General features: G+C 35.1%; 1 protein-coding gene across 4 annotated transcripts in view; it reads left to right on the top strand.

The window, feature by feature from the left end:
• The window catches only part of FSTL5 (follistatin like 5), a 706,657-nt gene that overhangs the window by 650,205 nt on the left and 37,068 nt on the right, over positions 1-19,384 (top strand). For all 4 annotated transcript variants that reach the window (XM_038559137.1, XM_038559135.1, XM_038559136.1 and 1 more), the window contains one exon: positions 3,509-3,633. In XM_038559137.1, the coding sequence (XP_038415065.1) occupies positions 3,509-3,633 (125 nt within the window). The remainder of the gene's footprint in view (positions 1-3,508; positions 3,634-19,384) is intronic.

Genomic DNA, 19,384 nt, shown 5'->3' with positions numbered 1-19,384 from the left:
ATTGGTCCATTCTCTGCCATGACAGATAGGGATTATGATTACTCTGGAACACAAATTTTATCAGGCTGGCACCTGGAATGTCAGTAAGGCTCAAAGGAGTTAAGTCTCTACCTCTCTCAGGAGCAATATGCCACCCTTAGCTTCCAAGGCATTTTGGGGACACCATCATCCTTTCACCAACTTTACTGGTGCCTTTTGCTCAGAAAGACCTGACTTAGCTTAAATGTCGAAATATTCATGGATACTTGTCTTCCAACAAGGTTATCAAGAAACATTGGCAAAGGAAATGGGATTTAATATTTGTTTTACTTACTTATTTATTAAAAGATTTTGTTTACTTATTCATGAGAGACACACATTGAGAGACACAGAGACATAAGCGGAGGGAGAAGGCTCCATGCAGGGAGCCTGATGCAGAACTTGATCCTGGGACCCCGGGATCGTGCCCTGAATCAAAGGCAGACACTCAACCGTTGAGCCACCCAGCTGTCCCTTAGATTTGTTTTAAAAGAGGAGTAGACTTTCATTTGGAGAAATCAAGTTCACCAAACCAAAAACCTAAGCAAGGTCCCAGTTTTGCTATAGTGTCCCTGTGCCATGTTGAAAGATTAGACTAGAACTAGAGACATTGTGCTAGGTTGTGATGGTTAGTTAGGCAGTCACTTTTTGCCCTAATGCCGTGTATCTTATAATAGTGGCCACTAAAACCTTGAAGGTGCAAAATCATTTTTTCAAGGATCTGAAAGTCCTATGTGTACTTCTACTTTGTGTTTTCTTTTTTTTTTTTTTTTTTCTACTTTGTGTTTTCATTGTGACTATAAGTCTATACATCTTTGCCTGTTATGGAAGCAAAATATATTATTTTCTGTGATATTTATAATTAATTGATAAAACCCATAAACCATCATAATGTTAGGTATACAAGACAGTGATTCTCCAATTAGTGTTCTCAGACGAATTCTCAAAGATTTATCCTAGTTATTTTTCTTTCTTTTTAAAAGGCATCTATGCTTTATGAAAATAAGAAATGCTGTTCTAAAAGCTGTGAGTCTGTCATCTGCACAGCTTTATAATCCATGTGTAATGTCTTCTCAAATGCACAAAAATTAGAGAAGAAATGTCTTCAGGAAACAGCTTGGAATAAAGTCTTTACATCTTGGTATTGGCCAGGAAGTAGGCCCCAGCCAGATGGGGTGACAGTGGAAATGGCAGCTGTGGGCTTGTGGAAGGAAGGCATCACACATGGAGACACCAGCAGCAGGATGCCATTAGGAATGAACCAAGGATTGTCATAAGATTGAGCCTACTGATTAAGGTGCATCATAGATCAATCTGTGTGTCTTTGCAGCTGGTAGGCTCAGTCCTGAATCTGGCAACCCACCACTTCCTGTTCAATTGCAGCAGTGAGAAGGATCTAGAACCGTCAGTGAACAAAGTCCAGACTGAGAGGAGCTAGAGAAGTGGGCATTGCATTTTTTATATCCTAAGACTACGTCAAACACGAATGAGATGCTCACCTAATATACCTTCATTGGCATAAAATAGTTTTGCATCAGTAAGATTGAGATACATTATGGTGTTGCTTGAATATATTAAATTATGTGATGCCTGTAAACTACTGAGAACATACGCTGGCATTAACAAGCTTTCAGTAAATATTATTATTGCTGCCATCAGTCTAAGTATTATTATTAATTTCAAATACTATGTACGTGCATTTCAGAGTTATGCACCTCTATCCAAACTAAAGGGAAGAAAATTTGAAGAGTTTCTTTCCCATTACGTGTGTTAATCTTTATTTAAATTTTGTAGACATTATTATGAATGGCTAAAATCCATTAAAAACTTCCTCACTGACATTCATTAATAAAATAGGTGTAGTATCTTTAAAGCTTTTATCAAAGACTTTGATTCTTTCTTCCTCTGGACACATGATAGGCTCCTTTTGGTTAGGTGGAATCATATGATTAGTTCTGGCAAATAGAGTCTGTTGTAAATGAAAACATTCAAGTAGTTCGTTGGTTGCCCGTTCAGAATGGGATACTAAGTGAAACAGTACATACCCCATGAAAAACCGCTGGAAAAGTAATAGGTAGGAAATGAAATCTTCATTTCCCAAGCCTCTAAGATATTTATATTTTTTTTCTATTTTGTCTTATTTTTTAACCACAACATAACTAAGCCTTTCTAGTTATAATAATCGATTTTCACCGGGAAAGCAATTTCCAGTGGAACTCAATGAAAGTATACCCATATGAATGAAGAAAAATAGCCCCTCAGAAACAAAACAAAACAAGGATCAAAGTGCTACTTACTTCTGTCATAAAAACCAAAGGAAAAGGCTCCATTTTGAGGGAGGAAAGTCTATTTAACTTAACAGAGTCAGTCAATAGTTTCGGAAGTTTAATTTGGTGGCCATATGTAGAAAGGATTTAAAAGGGGAGAAATAAAGGCAGAAAGTTTTTAAAAAGGCTAGCAGAACAATGGTTGTCCAGCAGGAACAATAGGGAAAAAAAAATGAGGAGGTGTGAAAAATCTGAAGAACTGTGAGAATTTGGTGCATAATGGGATACAAAGAATAAAAGAGTTTAAAGGTAGTGATCTTTCCTTTAATGGACCATGAAAGTTTTAAAACCAATTAATGATGAATAAGAAGAGGAAATGTCTTTGACTGAAGTTACTTAAAACTGGGGCACCTGAGTGGCTCACTTAGTTAAGCATCCAACTCTTGATTTTGGCTCAGGTCATGATCTCAGAGTCCTGAGACTGAGACCTGCCTGAGGCTCCTTCCTCAGCAGGGAGCTTGCTAAGACTCTCTCTCCTGCTCCCTCTGCCCCTCTACTCTTCTCATTCTCTCTCTCTCCTCTCCATTTTTTTTTTTATTTTCAAATATTGAAAATATTATTTTCAATTTAGGGGAGGTAAAATTCTAAAGTTACTAAGAGCTAATATATTTCATATGATTTGTTTTGGAGTCTTTGGTTTGTTTCCAGCCCTGTTCTGTATTAGGAGAAGTTTTTTGTTTATCAGTTACACCTCAACAAAGCAAAAGAAAGGAAGAAGAAAGAAAGAGAAATAGAAAGAAAGAAAAAGAAAGAAAGAAAGAAAGAAAGAAAGAAAGAAAGAAAGAAAGAAAGAAAGAAAGAAAGAAAGAAAAGAAAGAAAGAGAAAAAGAAAGATGGGCAAGCTAAAAATCTCATTTACACCCTATGTATTCTTGCTTGTATTTTTCTCATTATAGCAAAGTCAATACTTTTATAATACAAAAGTTGTTTCTATTTATTTTATAATTTAAGCAGAGATTATTCAAGACAAATCTTTTTCTATTTTCTATTTCTTTATAAAAACAAATTTCTATGTTGGAAATAAGCTAACAATTACAAAATTCCAATTTGCTTAATGATACACTAATTTTGAGGATGGTAATAAAGAGTCTAGGAAACAGCTTCTGATTTGTTTCATCTCTAAATCATACTGCCGAGGTCTAACCACGGTCTGCTCCATTTAGGTAATAACCCTGGCCAGCGGGAATGTGCCACACCACACCATTCACACCCAGCCAGTGGGAAAGCAGTTTGACCGAGTGGATGATTTTTTTATTCCTGCTACCACACTCATCATCACCCACATAAGGTAAGTGCTAAATAAGTGATCAACTTTTAGATTAATCTTTAATTTTGATAGGAAGGATAAAAAAATCATAAAAATAAGATACATCTTTATTCCACAATAAATACACACATAATTGCACATGATTTACCTTGTCTCATTTGCTTGATGAACTTTTATCAACATTAGTGATGAATTTCTTGTCATGTATTTCTTTTTAGGCCTCGTAAAAAAGTGAATTTTAAAAGATCGGTTGCATTTTTAAATCAATTTTATAGTTAATATTTTTGCAAATTGTTATTAGAGTCTTCCTATTAGGCTTTTGCAAAATGCTGACATTTGAACTCGGTGTGATAAAAGAAGCACTCTCAGAAATCCTTTCAAAAAAAAAAAAAGAAATCCATTCAATATATGATAATGACATTCTTCTACTATTTTTGCCCATATAGAAATTAATATAAAACTGTATTAGGAGGCACATAGCAACTTGACGTGAAATGTTTGAGGCCTACACTTTGAGGAAACACATTGATGTGTTCTATCCTTGTATGTATTTAGAAGAGGTAAAGAGGTAATTTCTTCTAATGACATCACTCCAAAGTTCCATAGAAGTGCTTTAAATGCCTGAAAGAGGGAAACTGGATATATGACAATTTCAAGTATTATATATTTTGATAATTTGCTGAAAAACTTTTAAAGTACTGCTAACAACATTAGTGAATTTGAACCAAACTAATATTTTTGTTCTGTTTCTCAAGTGAATTACGAAGGGGAGTTGCTCCAGATATGTTATATGAGTCATTGTTTGATCCACGTGTATATTGTTTCTCTTGTATAAAATTGGAAATTATCTAAGAGATGGAGTTGTAAGAATTCCGAGATACTGTGCAATTTAACCCCCAGAAGTAAAAAAGGGGGATTGATAAATTGGAAATGTGGCTCATAGTCAGACACTACACGTAGACTGTTATTTGCATAGCCAAGTATGTTTTCAGAGAGGTTAGTATATTTTTCAAGCAATTGGCCATTACTTTCAGAATGTCTATTATGTGCTCAGCAATAAAGTGATTAAAAACATAATGTCCTGTTACAATTATTCCATACTTTATGGAAAATAAGGAGAATTACTGAAAATGCAGCATATTATTAAAGTATTTATATCAAAGTAATAATTTTTACATCTGACTATAAGTGCTGTAATAGTTCAGACCCAGAAGAAATCACCATATGAATGAAAAATGGCTCCACTTGAGATGGTACCTAAAAAATAGATGTTTTTATACTTACTCGGTAAGGATCCAACTTCATTTAATTGGCAATGAGTGTTATAATTAATTCCTTTGTCATTTTCAAGTTATTGATAAATTATTACTAATCAATAATTTACTATGTGATACTTGATTAACCCCATTCGCCTATTACATGTTACTCTATTTAATATACTATTATCAACTTTGCTTTTTTTTCAAATGCTCTAGTAATGAAATTATTTATAGCAGATTTCCTGTGTCCCTAATACTAATAGGGTTAATAGTATATAGTTTGGGCTATTCTTTACCCTTGCAACCAGTCAATTATATCCTTGTGGTGAAATGGCTACCACGTCAAGAGTTTAACTTTGTTAAAATGCAGTGAGTGCTTTGTGTAATTGTGAGTTTGTATTTATAATTGATATAGAAGACTACATTGCACAATTACAGGATTGCTATACATACAGTCAGAACTTAACATCTCTCTAGGGTCTAAATGGTTACTCTAGGGGCCCCTGGATGGCTCAGTTGGTTGAGTGTCTGCCTTTGATTCAGGTCATGATCCCGGGGTCCTGGGGTTGAGTCCCACATCAGGCTCCCTGCTTGGTGGGAACCTGTTTCTCCCTCTATATGCTTTCTCTCTCTCTATCTCTCTGTGTCAAATAAATAATAAATAAATAAATGATTACGACATAGCTGGAGTTGGAGCTAATAATTAGAAGAACATCTGAATCTGAATTATGTGATCACATATAAGGCAAAATCTTAGTTATGTGTATACATTGTGAAAAACACTGAAAAGTATGCTTAAGGATATTTTAAAACATCTTTTTTCCTTTTAGGGATGGATAATGAAATGCAAGGTTGTTTTGCCATACTTATAAAACATACCAAATTAAATTACAGCACTCCTACTTGCATAGCTTGCATGTAGAGTCCCATTTTCATGAATGTGAATGGTGGTCAAATTTTCTACTACACTTCAAAGTAATTATTCCTATTACTAAGTGAAGAGTGAGAGTAAAAATTAGTATGCGTTTCCAAAATCAGAACATTAAATATAAACTATTTTTAACATAATGGGGATTTTTTTCTACATCAGGAAAATCGGAGGGAGGAATACGATCTTTTCTCCTACCGATTTCATGTAACACATTTTTCGAACCCAATTTGACACGTGTTTAAGTATGTGTTGCAGAGATTGATCTTTTTGTAACTTGTGTTTTTCAGACTTTGAGACTATTTCCTGACTGCTGTGCTTGGTATATCTTTCCAGGCCAAGCAGAAGGTCTGACACATAATATGTGTTTAATTAATATGAGTTTCCTTCCTCTGACCCCTCATCACATTAATCTACTTTTCGCTCAGATTGCTACACCCTCATTTCAAATAATTTATATCTCCAGTGTCTGAAAAGCTCCTGGACAAGTGTCAGGATTTTATATCCTAAGTGCCTAAAAACTGGTAGGCTCTTAATTCATGTTTCTCACAGGAATGGAAATAAAGAAGAAAGTGCTACACTATTTCCTAAACCAGACTATGTATAGGATTGAGGGAATTACACAGCATTAAGGGAACTCTATTTCTTATGTACTGAATTTCCCAGCATCTAACACAGTATCAGAGATGCAACAAGTACTGCATTAAGAGCATATAAATTATGTAGAAGCAGTAAATAGAAGTAATAAGTCCTTACATCTCCTGTCACAGATCTGAGCCTGAATGTCCCAGCAACATCATTTGTCATAATCAACAATCATGTTTAAATATTAAGTTGCAGAGTTCCTGGGAGGCTCAGTCGGTGCAGCATCTGCCTTCGGCTCGGGTCATGATCCCAGGGTCCTGGGATGGAGCCCGCATCTCATTGAGCTCCATGCTCAGCGGGGAGTTGGCTTCTCCCTCTCCCCCTGCCTGTGCTCTCCCTCTTTCAGTGTCAAGTACATAGATAAAATCTTTAAAAAAGATAAAAACAGGGGGATCCCTGGGTGGCGCAGCGGTGTGGCGCCTGCCTTTGGCCCAGGGCGTGATCCTGGAGACCTGGGATTGAGTCCCACATCGGGCTCCCGGTGCATGGAGCCTGCTTCTCCCTCTGCCTGTGTCTCTACCTCTCTCTCTCTGTGACTATCATAAATTAAAAAAATAATAATAATAAAAATAAAAAAAAAATAAAAAAATAAAAAAAATAAAAAAAAAAGATAAAAACAAATATTAAGTTGCCCAAGTTGCCTATAATCGTTGTTCATACTCCTCATAACCTACACTGGTGCAGGGGCTCTCCTATGAACAGTTAAAATTTTGCTACAAGTCTCTATTTTTCCCTGCTTGGCTTCTTCTCATTGTTTTTCTACATTTTTTTTTTCCTTCTTTAGTGTCTGTAATTCTCAGGCTTGTTTATTCTAGTCTATGAAGTAAATCAAGGCTGAGGAATTTAAGGGAACCAAAAACTATTTTACCAATCTCTATTAAAAATGAACTTGTTTAAAAAAAATGATCTTCACAGAATGTAGGAACTTGTTCACTTTTTAAGACGACTTAAAATTCTCAGCACTTTAAAAGTCCCTGCGTCCCAATTTATGTTCCCTCTTTTTAATTGAAATATAGTTGACATATTAGTATTAATTATTATGCTATATTAATTTCAAATGTACAACATAGTGATTTGAGAATCCTCTACGTTACACAGTGCTCACTACGGTAAGTCCTGTTACCATCTGTCACCATACATAAATATCACCATATTATTGACAATATTCCCTGTCGGTACTTCTTAATCCCCTTCACCTATTTCACCCATCCCCTCCCTGTTCCCTCCTTAGCAACCACCTGTTTGTTCCTTGTATTTATGATTCTGTTTGTTTATTTATTTGTTTTGCCACGTATAAGTGAAATTATTTGATATTTGTCCTTGTCTGACTTATGTCACTAAGCATAATGTCTTCTAGGTCCTTTTGTGTTGTCATAAAAGACTTCATTTGTTATTATGGCTGAGTAATATTCCCCTGGGTGTGTGCGTGTACATATGTATCACATCTTCTTTATCCATTTTGAATGGCCTGAGGACTTTTAATTTCAGAAAACTAATTTCCATTTAAAAAATATCAGAGGAGGGGGAATCCCTGGGTGGCTCAGCGGTTTGGCGCCTGCCTTCCGTCCAGGGTGTGATCCTGGAGTCCCGGGATCGAGTCCCACGTCGGGCTCCCTGCATGGAGCCTGCCTCTCCCTCTGCCTGTGCCTCTGCCTCTCTCTCTCAGTCTGTGTCTCTCATGAATAAATTAATAAAATATTAAAAAAAAATATCAGAGGAGGAAGGCCTGATTCCATCCACTCATTCAGTTCCTTAGCTGAATTCCTTCCCATTCCTTGAGAGACACAGCCTAGACCATACACAATTATTCCTATTTTTTAGAAAATGTGTTGTCAAAGGGAGCACAACATCCAGTTATTCCTATTTTATCCTATGACTTTATTAGTGAAAAAGCCCCTTTGATTTTATGCATTCCTGCCTTCTCCATAGAAATCAAAAGAGTACCTGGGCCATAAGCTGGGGATAAAACAGGTACATCGATGCCGTACTGCCTCTGATCTAAATCAAAATGGTTTTTAAACTATTGAGTTCTGGTTAGTGGACCCAGCTTGTGTTCCTGGATTACACTCTCTTGAATATGAGTGCTTATCCAGGAGATAATAGAGAACTCTAGACCAGCATGCAGCCAGCCATTCTTTAAGATCTACGTATGTGAGGGCACCTGGGTGGCTCAGTGGTTGAGCATCTTCTTCAGCTCAGGGCGTGATCCCTGGGTCCTGGGATTGGGTCCCATATCAGGCTCCTCACAGGGAGCCTGCTTCTCCCCTGCCTGTGTCTCTGCCTCTCTCTGTGTCTCTCATGAATAAATAAATAAAATCCTAAAAAAAAAAAGAAGGCCAACAATATTAAAAAGAAAAAAAAAGATAGGCAGATGTGAGCCCCGTATGTGAATTTAGTTTAGTTTAATGAAATTAAACTTTCTGGAAGATAGAGGAGATGTATTATAATCCTGTCTCCCCAAGTGCCAACTATCTACTCAGCTTCTGAAAGGTATTGACTAAATACTTACTGACTAAAAGTTTGTTTCTAAAATATTATTAAAATTCTAGCATACATATTTTTAATATTTGAATCTGATTTGGTTAATATCCACTCCCCTAATTGTTTAGGGAAAACTTAAACTACTTGATATTTAATTAGTAACACAGATGATATTCTGATGCTTATTGAAATATATTGATTCACATCAGTCTATCGTTATACATTTTTTTGTTTTTAAGTATGAATAAAAAATTGTATCTTCCGTTAATTTTCATAAAAATAGTTCCATTGAATATTTAATAAATGATGTGCTTTTCATATTAGTAATTCATTGCACATTTCAGTTAACTGACAATGTACATTAACTAGACACTCATTTTTCAAGCTTGAGGTTAAAATAGAGAGTTTTCTTTAAAAATCTTAAACTCTAGCAAGGAATTAATTAATCATAAATCATAGTTCTAAAGTTGAAGAGATTATGCTGTGCAAAAAGAATACGTTTTAGAATGACATGGGAAATATAAGTTTCTTATATGAGGAACTTCAGTTTGGATTTATATCTTCTTATATATACAAATATACCCAGAGAGGAAAAATTGAAAGACTGAAAATGAAAGTGCATGTATAATTCTCAGAAGAATCAATTCTGTCTAATTAATGCTATAAAAATTGAAATAATAATTCATTTTCTTTTTTAAGCAAAAGTGCTCTACAAATATAAAGCAAAATGTTTCATCATTGTCCTCATAACGTGTATCCAAAGAGCTAAGTTTTTATAATATCATCACATGCAAATAGATATATATGAATGATATTATAGTTCTACTATTCTTAAGTTTTTTATGATATGGCTAATTCATGGGGGATTTAGTGATTTTTGTATCAGTTTTTTTTTAATAAGTTAGAGATTAAAAAGTAATTTCAATGCAATTTTTTTCAGAAAAATTATATTACAATGGTTGTATTATCTTCAAAGCAACTAAATGTCATAAAGAATGGGCATTTACATAATTGATTGTTTCATTTTTGGTACCATTCTGAAAAGAAAAGAATTTAAATGTCAATTTCTTGTTGCACTATGTGTAAATATTACAACTTACTTACTGTGCAAGTGTTACTATAATTAGCATAGGAAACAAAAACCACAGGTTTGACAGTGGTTTACCACATTGGCATATGTTTGCCTCTTAAGTTTTCTTTGTAAAGACTACAGGGGTGGGGAGAATTGAAAAAATAAGAGGAGAAACTAATGAGGTGTCAGGTATTCAAGCAATGAATGATAAAACATTTCCATGGGACCCCCCCCCCTTTGAAAATTCTTCAATAATTCTTCCAAAGAAGGATTTATTTTTGGTAGTAGGGTGATGAAATTGAGAACTCCATAAGGGACAATGTGGCTCAGAGCAAGAGAACTTGATAAAACTTAGTGCAAAATACCAAGAAGCCCCGAAAGTACAAGCTATGACAAATGCAAGAATTGGCAGAAGGCTTTCTCAGAACTTTTGACTTGTCATGAATAAAAATAGTTGGAAGATAAGAAAGAGGATAACAGGTAAATGTTTTCATCTACATTAAAAGGGCACAGCTAATATTTGGGTTCTTTAGGGCTTTAAGATATTCTTTAAATTTTCACTGACTAAAATACTACCTTTGATAGAATTTAAAATAGGTGCCACATGAAGAAAAAGAAAGTATTTACAGTCTGACCCTTGTAATATCTACAAATCATGTCTTCCATCTCTTGTCCTCTCTGCAGTTGACTATAACTACAGACAAGTTTAATCCCATCCAGTTCACCTGGCACAGAGGACACTTTTAGTAAATACAAGAAGGAAACTATTTCTGATTTATATGCTACTTTGGGAGTAGTTCTATAGTAGAAAGGGGAGATAGTAACTTCGACGATGCTTTTCGAGATGCTTCAGAGGCTTGTCTACCCTTCGCATACCCCCCAACACCACCATTTGATACTATTGCCTAGAATTCCAAACTACTGTTTCTTTGGGTTATATTTCTCTAGAAAGCTACCTTTAAAGTGTTCCTATTTCTTGAAAAGAAAATGGAGTAGTAGTTGGAGAATTTGATATCTTTCTTATTGGCATTTTTCTTTATGGATTGATTGGTTGATTATGTAGTGTCTTAAATATTTGAACTTGGGAGGTGTGTGTGTGTGTGTGTGTGTGTGTGTGTATTTATTTCAATCTATGATTACATGGTAACTAATAAGATGAATAGAGTATATGTAATAGAAGCCTTGAAAGCAACAAACACATATATAAAAACTGGGAATTCCAGTTCCAACATTTTTCTCCTCCCCAGACTTGACCTACTAAACAAACCCAAGGAACAAAGAAACAAAGAATGTTCCAAAAGTTTCCTTGCAACACTCCTCCCTTCCCTACCACATACCCCAAGATGATGTGAGCGTCAAATAATTATCTCAAATTGGGTAATTCAGGAATTCCATGAAAAGTAAACCTCAAATGTTACTCTTCAGTCTTGGTGGGCTGGAAAGGCAGTTTTAGGACCCTCAAAAGTCACATGAGTGTGAAGAGTGTAATGTAAGAGGGTTGCAATCAAATGTGGAATAAGGGGCTATGGGCTTATCCTGTTGCAGATGGGTCATAATTCCTGCACAGCCCATGGCTATGGCTCCATTGTAAGAGATGAAGAAAACTGAAATAACAAGTAGCGGGCACCATTCTGGGAGTCTGGAGAGAGGTCTATAGCACTCCTTTTCTGTTATAAATTACAGCAAGGAAATGATTAAGAAGGGATTGGGTTTGATTTATGTTTCCTTGAAGCTTCTCCAAGGGAAAAATAAACATTCTCTGAAAGTGAAAGTTAAGTAAAGTATATCATTCTTCCTCATATTTTATCAAATCTGTTAAAGCAAAATTATATATATGGCTGGTCATTTATCAAGACAACTCTACACTTGTGACTTGATTCATGGACAGGCCAGGTGTATGGAGATACAATTTTAGCAGTAAAATTGCCTGGGTACACTGAAACGCTAGCACATCGGAAATTGAAAATATCAATTGTACAATTCCTTTTTAGGAAAAATATAATCTCAGGAATGGTAAGCAACAAGTACAATTGCTTCCAAAAATGGTTCTTAGATAAAGATCTCAGAAAAGTCACAGTTCAATGAGGTTCTTTTATCTTTTTTTTTTAACTCCATTCATCCTTATATGCCTAATTTCTCCCACAAAAAAAATAAACAAACTAGAAGGACTTTAAGTAAATCAGGAGTGGGAGCTCTTTCGGGCTGTATTTCACACATAGTGAATATCTGAAACATTCAGGAATTCTGAAAGGATGATCTTCTCTTTCCCCAGTATCTCTGAGGTTCTTCATTGCCCTCTCCACTCCATGCAAACAGAAAGTCTAATTGTCAGGACCTGCAATATCTTGGGATCCTTTCATTCTCAGAGCCTCGTACACTATTCGAAAAACAGAAGACATTCATAAGTTGCTTATTAAGCAAAGTACATATGTATATGTTCCCGAGTGTTTCCGAGTGTGTATGCATGTACACATACAAATCACTGTTGGCAAACCTTCTAGCAGTCCTATATGGGTGCATGGCTTCTTCTACATAAACACTTGATAAGTTTTTTCATCTTATTTTTAAAGAAGTAAACACACTATACCCTTCAATTTGGATCTGTAATGCTATTTTCTTTTTCATTATGGTTACTGGATTTGCTTTTTGACTTTCAACCTTCTTGAGCATATTAGCATACCCCACATATTGAGTGTAAAATGCTTACACAGAAAACCATTGAGTTCTTACAGTCAAGTGGGGTGTGTGTGCGTATGGGCGTGTGCGCATGTGTGCCTGTATTATTTCTTGAGTTAGAGAACAATGTTTGCTTCCCTGCTTAGTTTCTGCCCTATATTAACAGCTCTCTGCACTGAGTCCTGTAAAAAAAAGAGCCTAGTGTCCAAAGCGGACGGACCAAGAAGACCAGTACCTCTTTTGGTAGAATGTACACTTAGATTAGTAGCCCATATAGGTATGCAATCTTTTTTTATTATATGGAAAAACGAGGGTAGATTTAAGGAGCAAACTGTATTTAAAATATGAGGATCTCATTATTTTTTTAAAAAAGGAAAAGTCTTATTCAGGTGTTATTAGTAGACTCCAAGCTCTAGGATTTAATAAAGCCCCTAAATAGATTCATTCTACAGCATTTTTTACTGAAGAAATCAATGGAGCACTAATAATGTGTAATTTAGAAACACTCTACATTGCAAATCTGCCTCTTGAGTTTTATTATGCAAAGAAAAATAGCTCTTGCTTCTCTCAGGGGTCCTTATGCTAACTCATCAAAGTGTTCAGTAAAACGTAGGGCTGTCCATTTGAAAGGACCCAGGATTCTTCTTAGGAGACAGCTGTGGGTATATCTAGCAAACCTGTATGTTTCTTTTTTCCTTTGGTCACGTATGATTTTGGGTTTTGCTGGAAATGGTAAATCAAATTTATTTTACCATAAATGAGTAAGTGATATGATTGCATAGATTAGTTTCCTTGCTTGGTAGTAAAAACAAACTCAGTTAACAATTAAGGTTAATAAAGAAAAATTTCAAAAGTTAAGATACGATGCAATACATCTAGATAGGGGCAGAGCTCATCCTGAGAACCTAAGTGATTTCTTATGTGAGCTTACTATGTGCCCTGCATTACCTATTTCATATGTATATTTAATGGATTATAGTACTTGAATCAAACATATAAGACATTAACTAGTTCTCCTAAAATGTGTATACAAAAGAAAAATGTATATTGCAGTCTCTAATTCTTTCTGTCTGAAGTGGTTATATTATCAGTCTATTGAAGGAAGGTGATATATTTCACCATAGTATCTTATTTTGTGAACTTATTAATTATTCTTGATGGAAATTTTATTAAAATGCTAAAACTTTCCATACAAGTATCATAACAGAACAAAAACTCTCTTTTCAATGAAAGATTCCTACTGTGGCTCAATAGAGCAATACGGTTGAAAACAATTTTATCTTTGAGAATCATGAATAAATTAATGATGACTACAGTCAATAGAACCTTTTTTGAAATTTTCTGTGTCTATGACTAAATTATATATATATAATATATATACACATACATCACTTCTCAATTTTGTTTAATTATAAAAACAGTTAATTTTGGAGCACCTGGGTGGCTCAGTTGATTGAGCATCTCCCTTTGGCTCAGGTCATAATCCCGAGGTCGTGGGATTGAGTCCCATGTGGGGCTCCCTGCTTAACAAGGAGTCTGCTTCTCCCTCTCCTCCCCACTCATGCTGTCTCTCTCTCACTCTCTCACTATCTCTGTCTCTCTCTCTCTCAAGTAAATAAATAAACATCTTAAAAAAAAACAGTTAATTTCAATGGAAAATTAGTGGTGATAGTGAGGGGTGTCTTTAGATGGGTAACCTGGTGGCGCAGATATTCTCTGTTGACAGTGATTTGAGACTGCAAAAAATATTCACTGTGAACCCACACAAGGTAATATTTTGTACCATTTAAAAAAAAATTATTTATTTATTTATTTGAGAGAGTGAGTGAGTGGGAGGAGGGGCAAAGGGAGAGAGAGAATCCCAAGCAGTCTCCACTTTGAGTGTGGAGCCTGAGGCAAGTCTTAATCTCAGGACTCTGAGATCATGACCTGAGCTGATATCAAGAGTCAGGTGCTTAACTACTGAGCCACTCAGCCGCCCCTGTGTCATGTTAGTTTATTTTTGAATCTGTAGATATGGCCTTTCTATGGCTAATCCATTTAGGAAAAGGAAATTGGTTATTGTAAGCCAATAAAATAATATTTACACAAACGCATCCCTTTTTGTTCATTTGTGCTTTCACTTGCTCTGTAGCAGTGTTCTATCTCTTACTTCTCCTTGTGAAAAAGAAATCCTGCAGCAAAATTTCAGGTTTTAAAGATTTGGTTCAAGCAAAAAGGAAGTACGTGAAAGGAAGTCACAGAGCCTTTAAAATGTACTGTAACAGAAAAACCGACCAAATTAGCAGATATATGGAGAAACTGCCTATTAGGTCTCATCTGTCATCAGTCATGAGTGGAAATATTCAACATAACCACATGAGTAGATTAAGAACGTTAGGCAACAAATTTCAAACTGCCAGGGTCTTCTCCTTTGGAGTATACACTAGCTCCTTGTAGGATACATAAACCTCACAAAATGAACTGGAGTAGACAGCTTCAAGGAAATAAAAATGACAATTGCCCTAGTGACTTTTAAAACAGCTAGCTGGCTTGCTTATGGTTAAAATCTCTGTATTGATTTAGACTGAGATTAGCTGTATTTTTCTACACTGTGGGAACTTTTGCTTTCTTACCTTCCCATTATCCTCTTATTTGGGGGGGGTGGGTAATGAATAATTATAGATTTTTGTTCTACATTGACAACTTGTTTTCAAGGGAAACAGTATAAAATTACAGTGATTCATTTTTTTGGTCATAATGTAGAAGCTTATTTTTATGCTTTATGAAATTTAAATGCATAAATATAGTTTTTAGTTCTTTGAAACAAAAGGAAATCAGGGTTTGCATGTGCTATAAAAGTAGTGACTGATTTATGTAAGTAAGCCATGAAAATCCTAAAATAACCTAGATTTTTTCCCTCATAATTTAAATCAAGATTATTCATCAATTTTGAATGATAGAAAACATTTTTTATGGTTTTAATTAAAAGTATACATTTGTTCAAATTCTGTTTAAAAACCTGCTGTACAATTGTTTTTTTTTTTTTTTTCTGCTGTACAATTGTAAAAGAATAGAATATTTGGGACATCTGAAGAATTTTTTATTAAAAAAAACTTGACAACACTCATTTAATTAATACATGAAAATAATTTGAAAATGGGTATTGGTTTATATAGGAGGATGATATTAAGAAATATTTTTAGTAGATCATAGGTACACATATCTTTATGTTGACTAAACATGCTTTCTTGATTCCTTAATTTGTTTGGTAATTTTGACATCAAAAAACCCTACCTACTAAAAAAACCAAAACCAAAAAACAAAAAACCCTACCTTACTTCCATCTAAATTATTATTTGCATGGGGATATAATCAAATCTAATTTAAAAGATTGTTGGATGCAAATGACTTTTTTAAAAATATAGAATTAAAGTGGATTAGAAATTATTTAGCAACAGTCATTTGAGATATATATTTTTGATAACTTAATAGTTTATGTTTTGTGAATTAAGAGATGTACTTCATGGCTATCTTCATTATCAGAGGCCTTATGAAAAGAGAGTCACATGAACCTATCTATTACGTTTTTCATTTACTGAATCCAGTCTGTGTCCTGCCAACATCAAAGATATATGGATCATCTTTTTGATACTTTTACCATTTACCTAATTTCAGCTTGGTCCATTTACCATCCATAAAAGTTTCTAAATACATGAAAATACTTTTGGACAACCATAATATGTGGGTTTACCAAAGGCAGATACATTATATTTAAGCTTCCAATTCATGAAGTCATTATGAAAATTTCAAATTTCATCAGGGAAACGTTTGTTTTTATTGTACTTATGCAAGTGAAATATACACAATAACATTACATTTAAACACAAAGTTGTTAATGTGAATAATCTAAAGAGAGTCACTTTTTTCATTGCGATAAACTCATAATGATTTCCTAAGAGTTATGTAGAGAAGTAAATCAAGAATTTGAATTTTAGCGGAAACAAAGGAATGAAAATGTTAAGGAAAAGAGGACCAGGTGTGTGAGAAACTTATTAGAAATACAGGAAATACACTACCACTTATTCATATTGTCTAATCGTTTCATGAATAATTTCCAACTTTCCTCTGGTCCTCTGTATAATAGTCATTTAAAGTGATTCCCTATAATTTTATTTTAACATAGAAGCAGAGCCTGATTTTCTAAAGTCAAGTCTGAGTTTACAGTATCATTTACAGACCCTTTGGTTGTATTGCTTGGTTATAGTTTTTGTTCTTATTACTATGGTTATTATATAATATGTTAAGAGAAATGAGGAAACATCGAGCACTTACTCTATGCCAGAGAATGAACTCAGAGTTTTAATGCACTGCCTCGTTTAAAACCCACAGCTACATAAATTTTTAATCCTATTCTACATATGGTGAATCACTTAACTAGTAAGTGTTGGAACCAGCTATAAACTCAGTCCTGCCTAAATTCAGTTTCTCAGCACTACGTTTTAGTGTCCACGTCCTTTTTTCACTTGTAGGATAAAACCTAATGACTGATGTCCTCTCCAAATTATCTCACACATATGTTTAACACATTTCCTCTCTCACTTTTCTGTGACCTCTGCTACAACAAAACTCATCTCCTTACAACAAACCTACACCAAATTTTCTCAACTACCTGCATTTATTTGCAGAATGCCCTGTTTCTTTGTTGTCTGCCTAACAAACCCTTTAGGGCTATCTCAAAGCCACCTTTTATAAAATTTGTTATAATTTCCCTAATTGAAGTCCCCTTGGCATTCTGGATTTTTGTTATTTCTCATTTCTGTTGAGACTCACACAGACCTAGGTTGGAAAGTAGCTCTTCGGATCCTTTGGGGCCTTTAACACAGTATTTAATTTTGTTTAGATCAGTTTGATTTTTCTCTTCCACAACTAAATGATTTCAGGAGGGATAGAGAAAAAATATGATGTGGTGTCTACAGTCCCTACAGACTCTACAGTAATTTTTTTGTTGTCTGCTCATGTCTAACTTCATAATGTCTATTTATTAATCTGTTCCTCTCCATTCTCATGACACAGCCCTAAACTGAGCTCCCTTACCTCCCACCTTGCTAATGTAATGAACTCTTCACTGTTTCTATTTCTCCATACTTCTTTTCTCCATATTTCAGTTCACTAAACAGAGCACCTCTTTTGAATTCCTAGCTGTAGTGATTCAGTTCTGTATCAGGAAAGAAAAAAAAAGCTAAAATATTTCCTACTGGATATAGATTAAGGCCAAACTACATTGAACCCACTTCCTAAGTGTGTGATCTGCACCTACCCTAGGGTCCAGCCAATATGAACCTGAGTAGCTCCAAACTTTCCTGTTTCCATTTAACCATTTATTTTTGTCTAAAGTACTCTTTCTGATTCTGATTTAGATCCTCTTAATTTATGTCAATCTCCTGGCCAAACTCAAATGCTCTCTAATTCATGCAACTTTTCTTATTCCTCTGTCATTTATGACAGGACTCTACTCAGAATTTACTTCTTTTTAAGGGTATCAACCAATTATTAGTTTATTTCACTTATTCATTCAATACAGCTGAACTGTTCACATGCCAGACACTATTCTAGATTCCAATAGGAAACTGAATACAGATTTTGTCTTACTTTCCTGTGATGCAGTATGAGTATCATGGCAGTTAATAAAAATTAAAAGCTATATTTTTATTTATTTTTTAGAGAGAGAGAGAGACAGAGACAGAGACAGAGAGACTGCACAATTGTGGGGAGGGGCAGAGGGAGAGGGAGAGAGAGAGTCTCAAACAGAGTCCTGGCTGAGCATGAACCCCAACACAAGGCAACTCCGAGATCATGACCTGCGCCCGAATCAGGAGTCAGATGCTTAACTGACTGAGCCACACAGGGGGTCTAAATATATATTTTTAGAAAGGACTCACTTTGGAATGGTGAGAATATAGATTCAAATTCACATGTTACCACTTACTATACAGTGTGATTTCAAGCAAATTAAACTTTGTAAAGGACATTAAAAAAATTGTGTCTGTTAGGGACATGTGCCCCATCCAGAAATGTTGCTTGTTTCAAGTATTAGTTTATCTTTAATTCACTGGAATAACTTTGTTAGCTTAGCCCCCCCTCCAATTTCCCACTGTCTCTCACCTACAGCTATATGTGAGAGAAATAAATGCAAACTACCCAGGTTAATTAAAAGGAGGTGGATGGGGATGTTGGGAGGGGAAAGCCCTACCTATTCACCTTCACTGTCATTTCTTCCCTGCATCTCTCTACGGACCACAATGAGGTGTAATTCTTTAAAATCTTTTAACTAAACTTTGCCAAGACACATTTTTTTTTTTTTTTAGGAAAACTTTGTCTGCTAGGGATTCACCCTGCCATCTTCTTAGGTCCATGTCTTTTGCATATGTCACTTTGCTTACTAACCAAAGAAAAAGAGCACCTGACAGAGGCATAGACAAGCCCCAAAATTCTCTTTGGCCACAATTATAAGTTCAGACATGATGTGCAATCCATTCAGAACCTATATGCTACAATGAACATTTTTTTCTGGGACTTTCTGGAAAGAGAGTTCTGGGTTTTTTTTGTGTAGACTGGTCTAGGAGCACTTACTTTCATACCATGTGAAGCCTCGACCTGAAATCAAGATAGAAGGCAGAGCCAACACACTAAGAAAAAAATATGATCTATGTTCCATTATGGTAGACCATA

Source organism: Canis lupus, chromosome 15 (genome assembly GCF_011100685.1).
Source record: "Canis lupus familiaris isolate Mischka breed German Shepherd chromosome 15, alternate assembly UU_Cfam_GSD_1.0, whole genome shotgun sequence".
NCBI classification, from domain to species: Eukaryota; Metazoa; Chordata; class Mammalia; order Carnivora; family Canidae; genus Canis; species Canis lupus.
The sequence above is the reverse complement of the archived record's forward strand: the minus strand, read 5'-3'. Positions and strand labels throughout refer to the sequence as shown.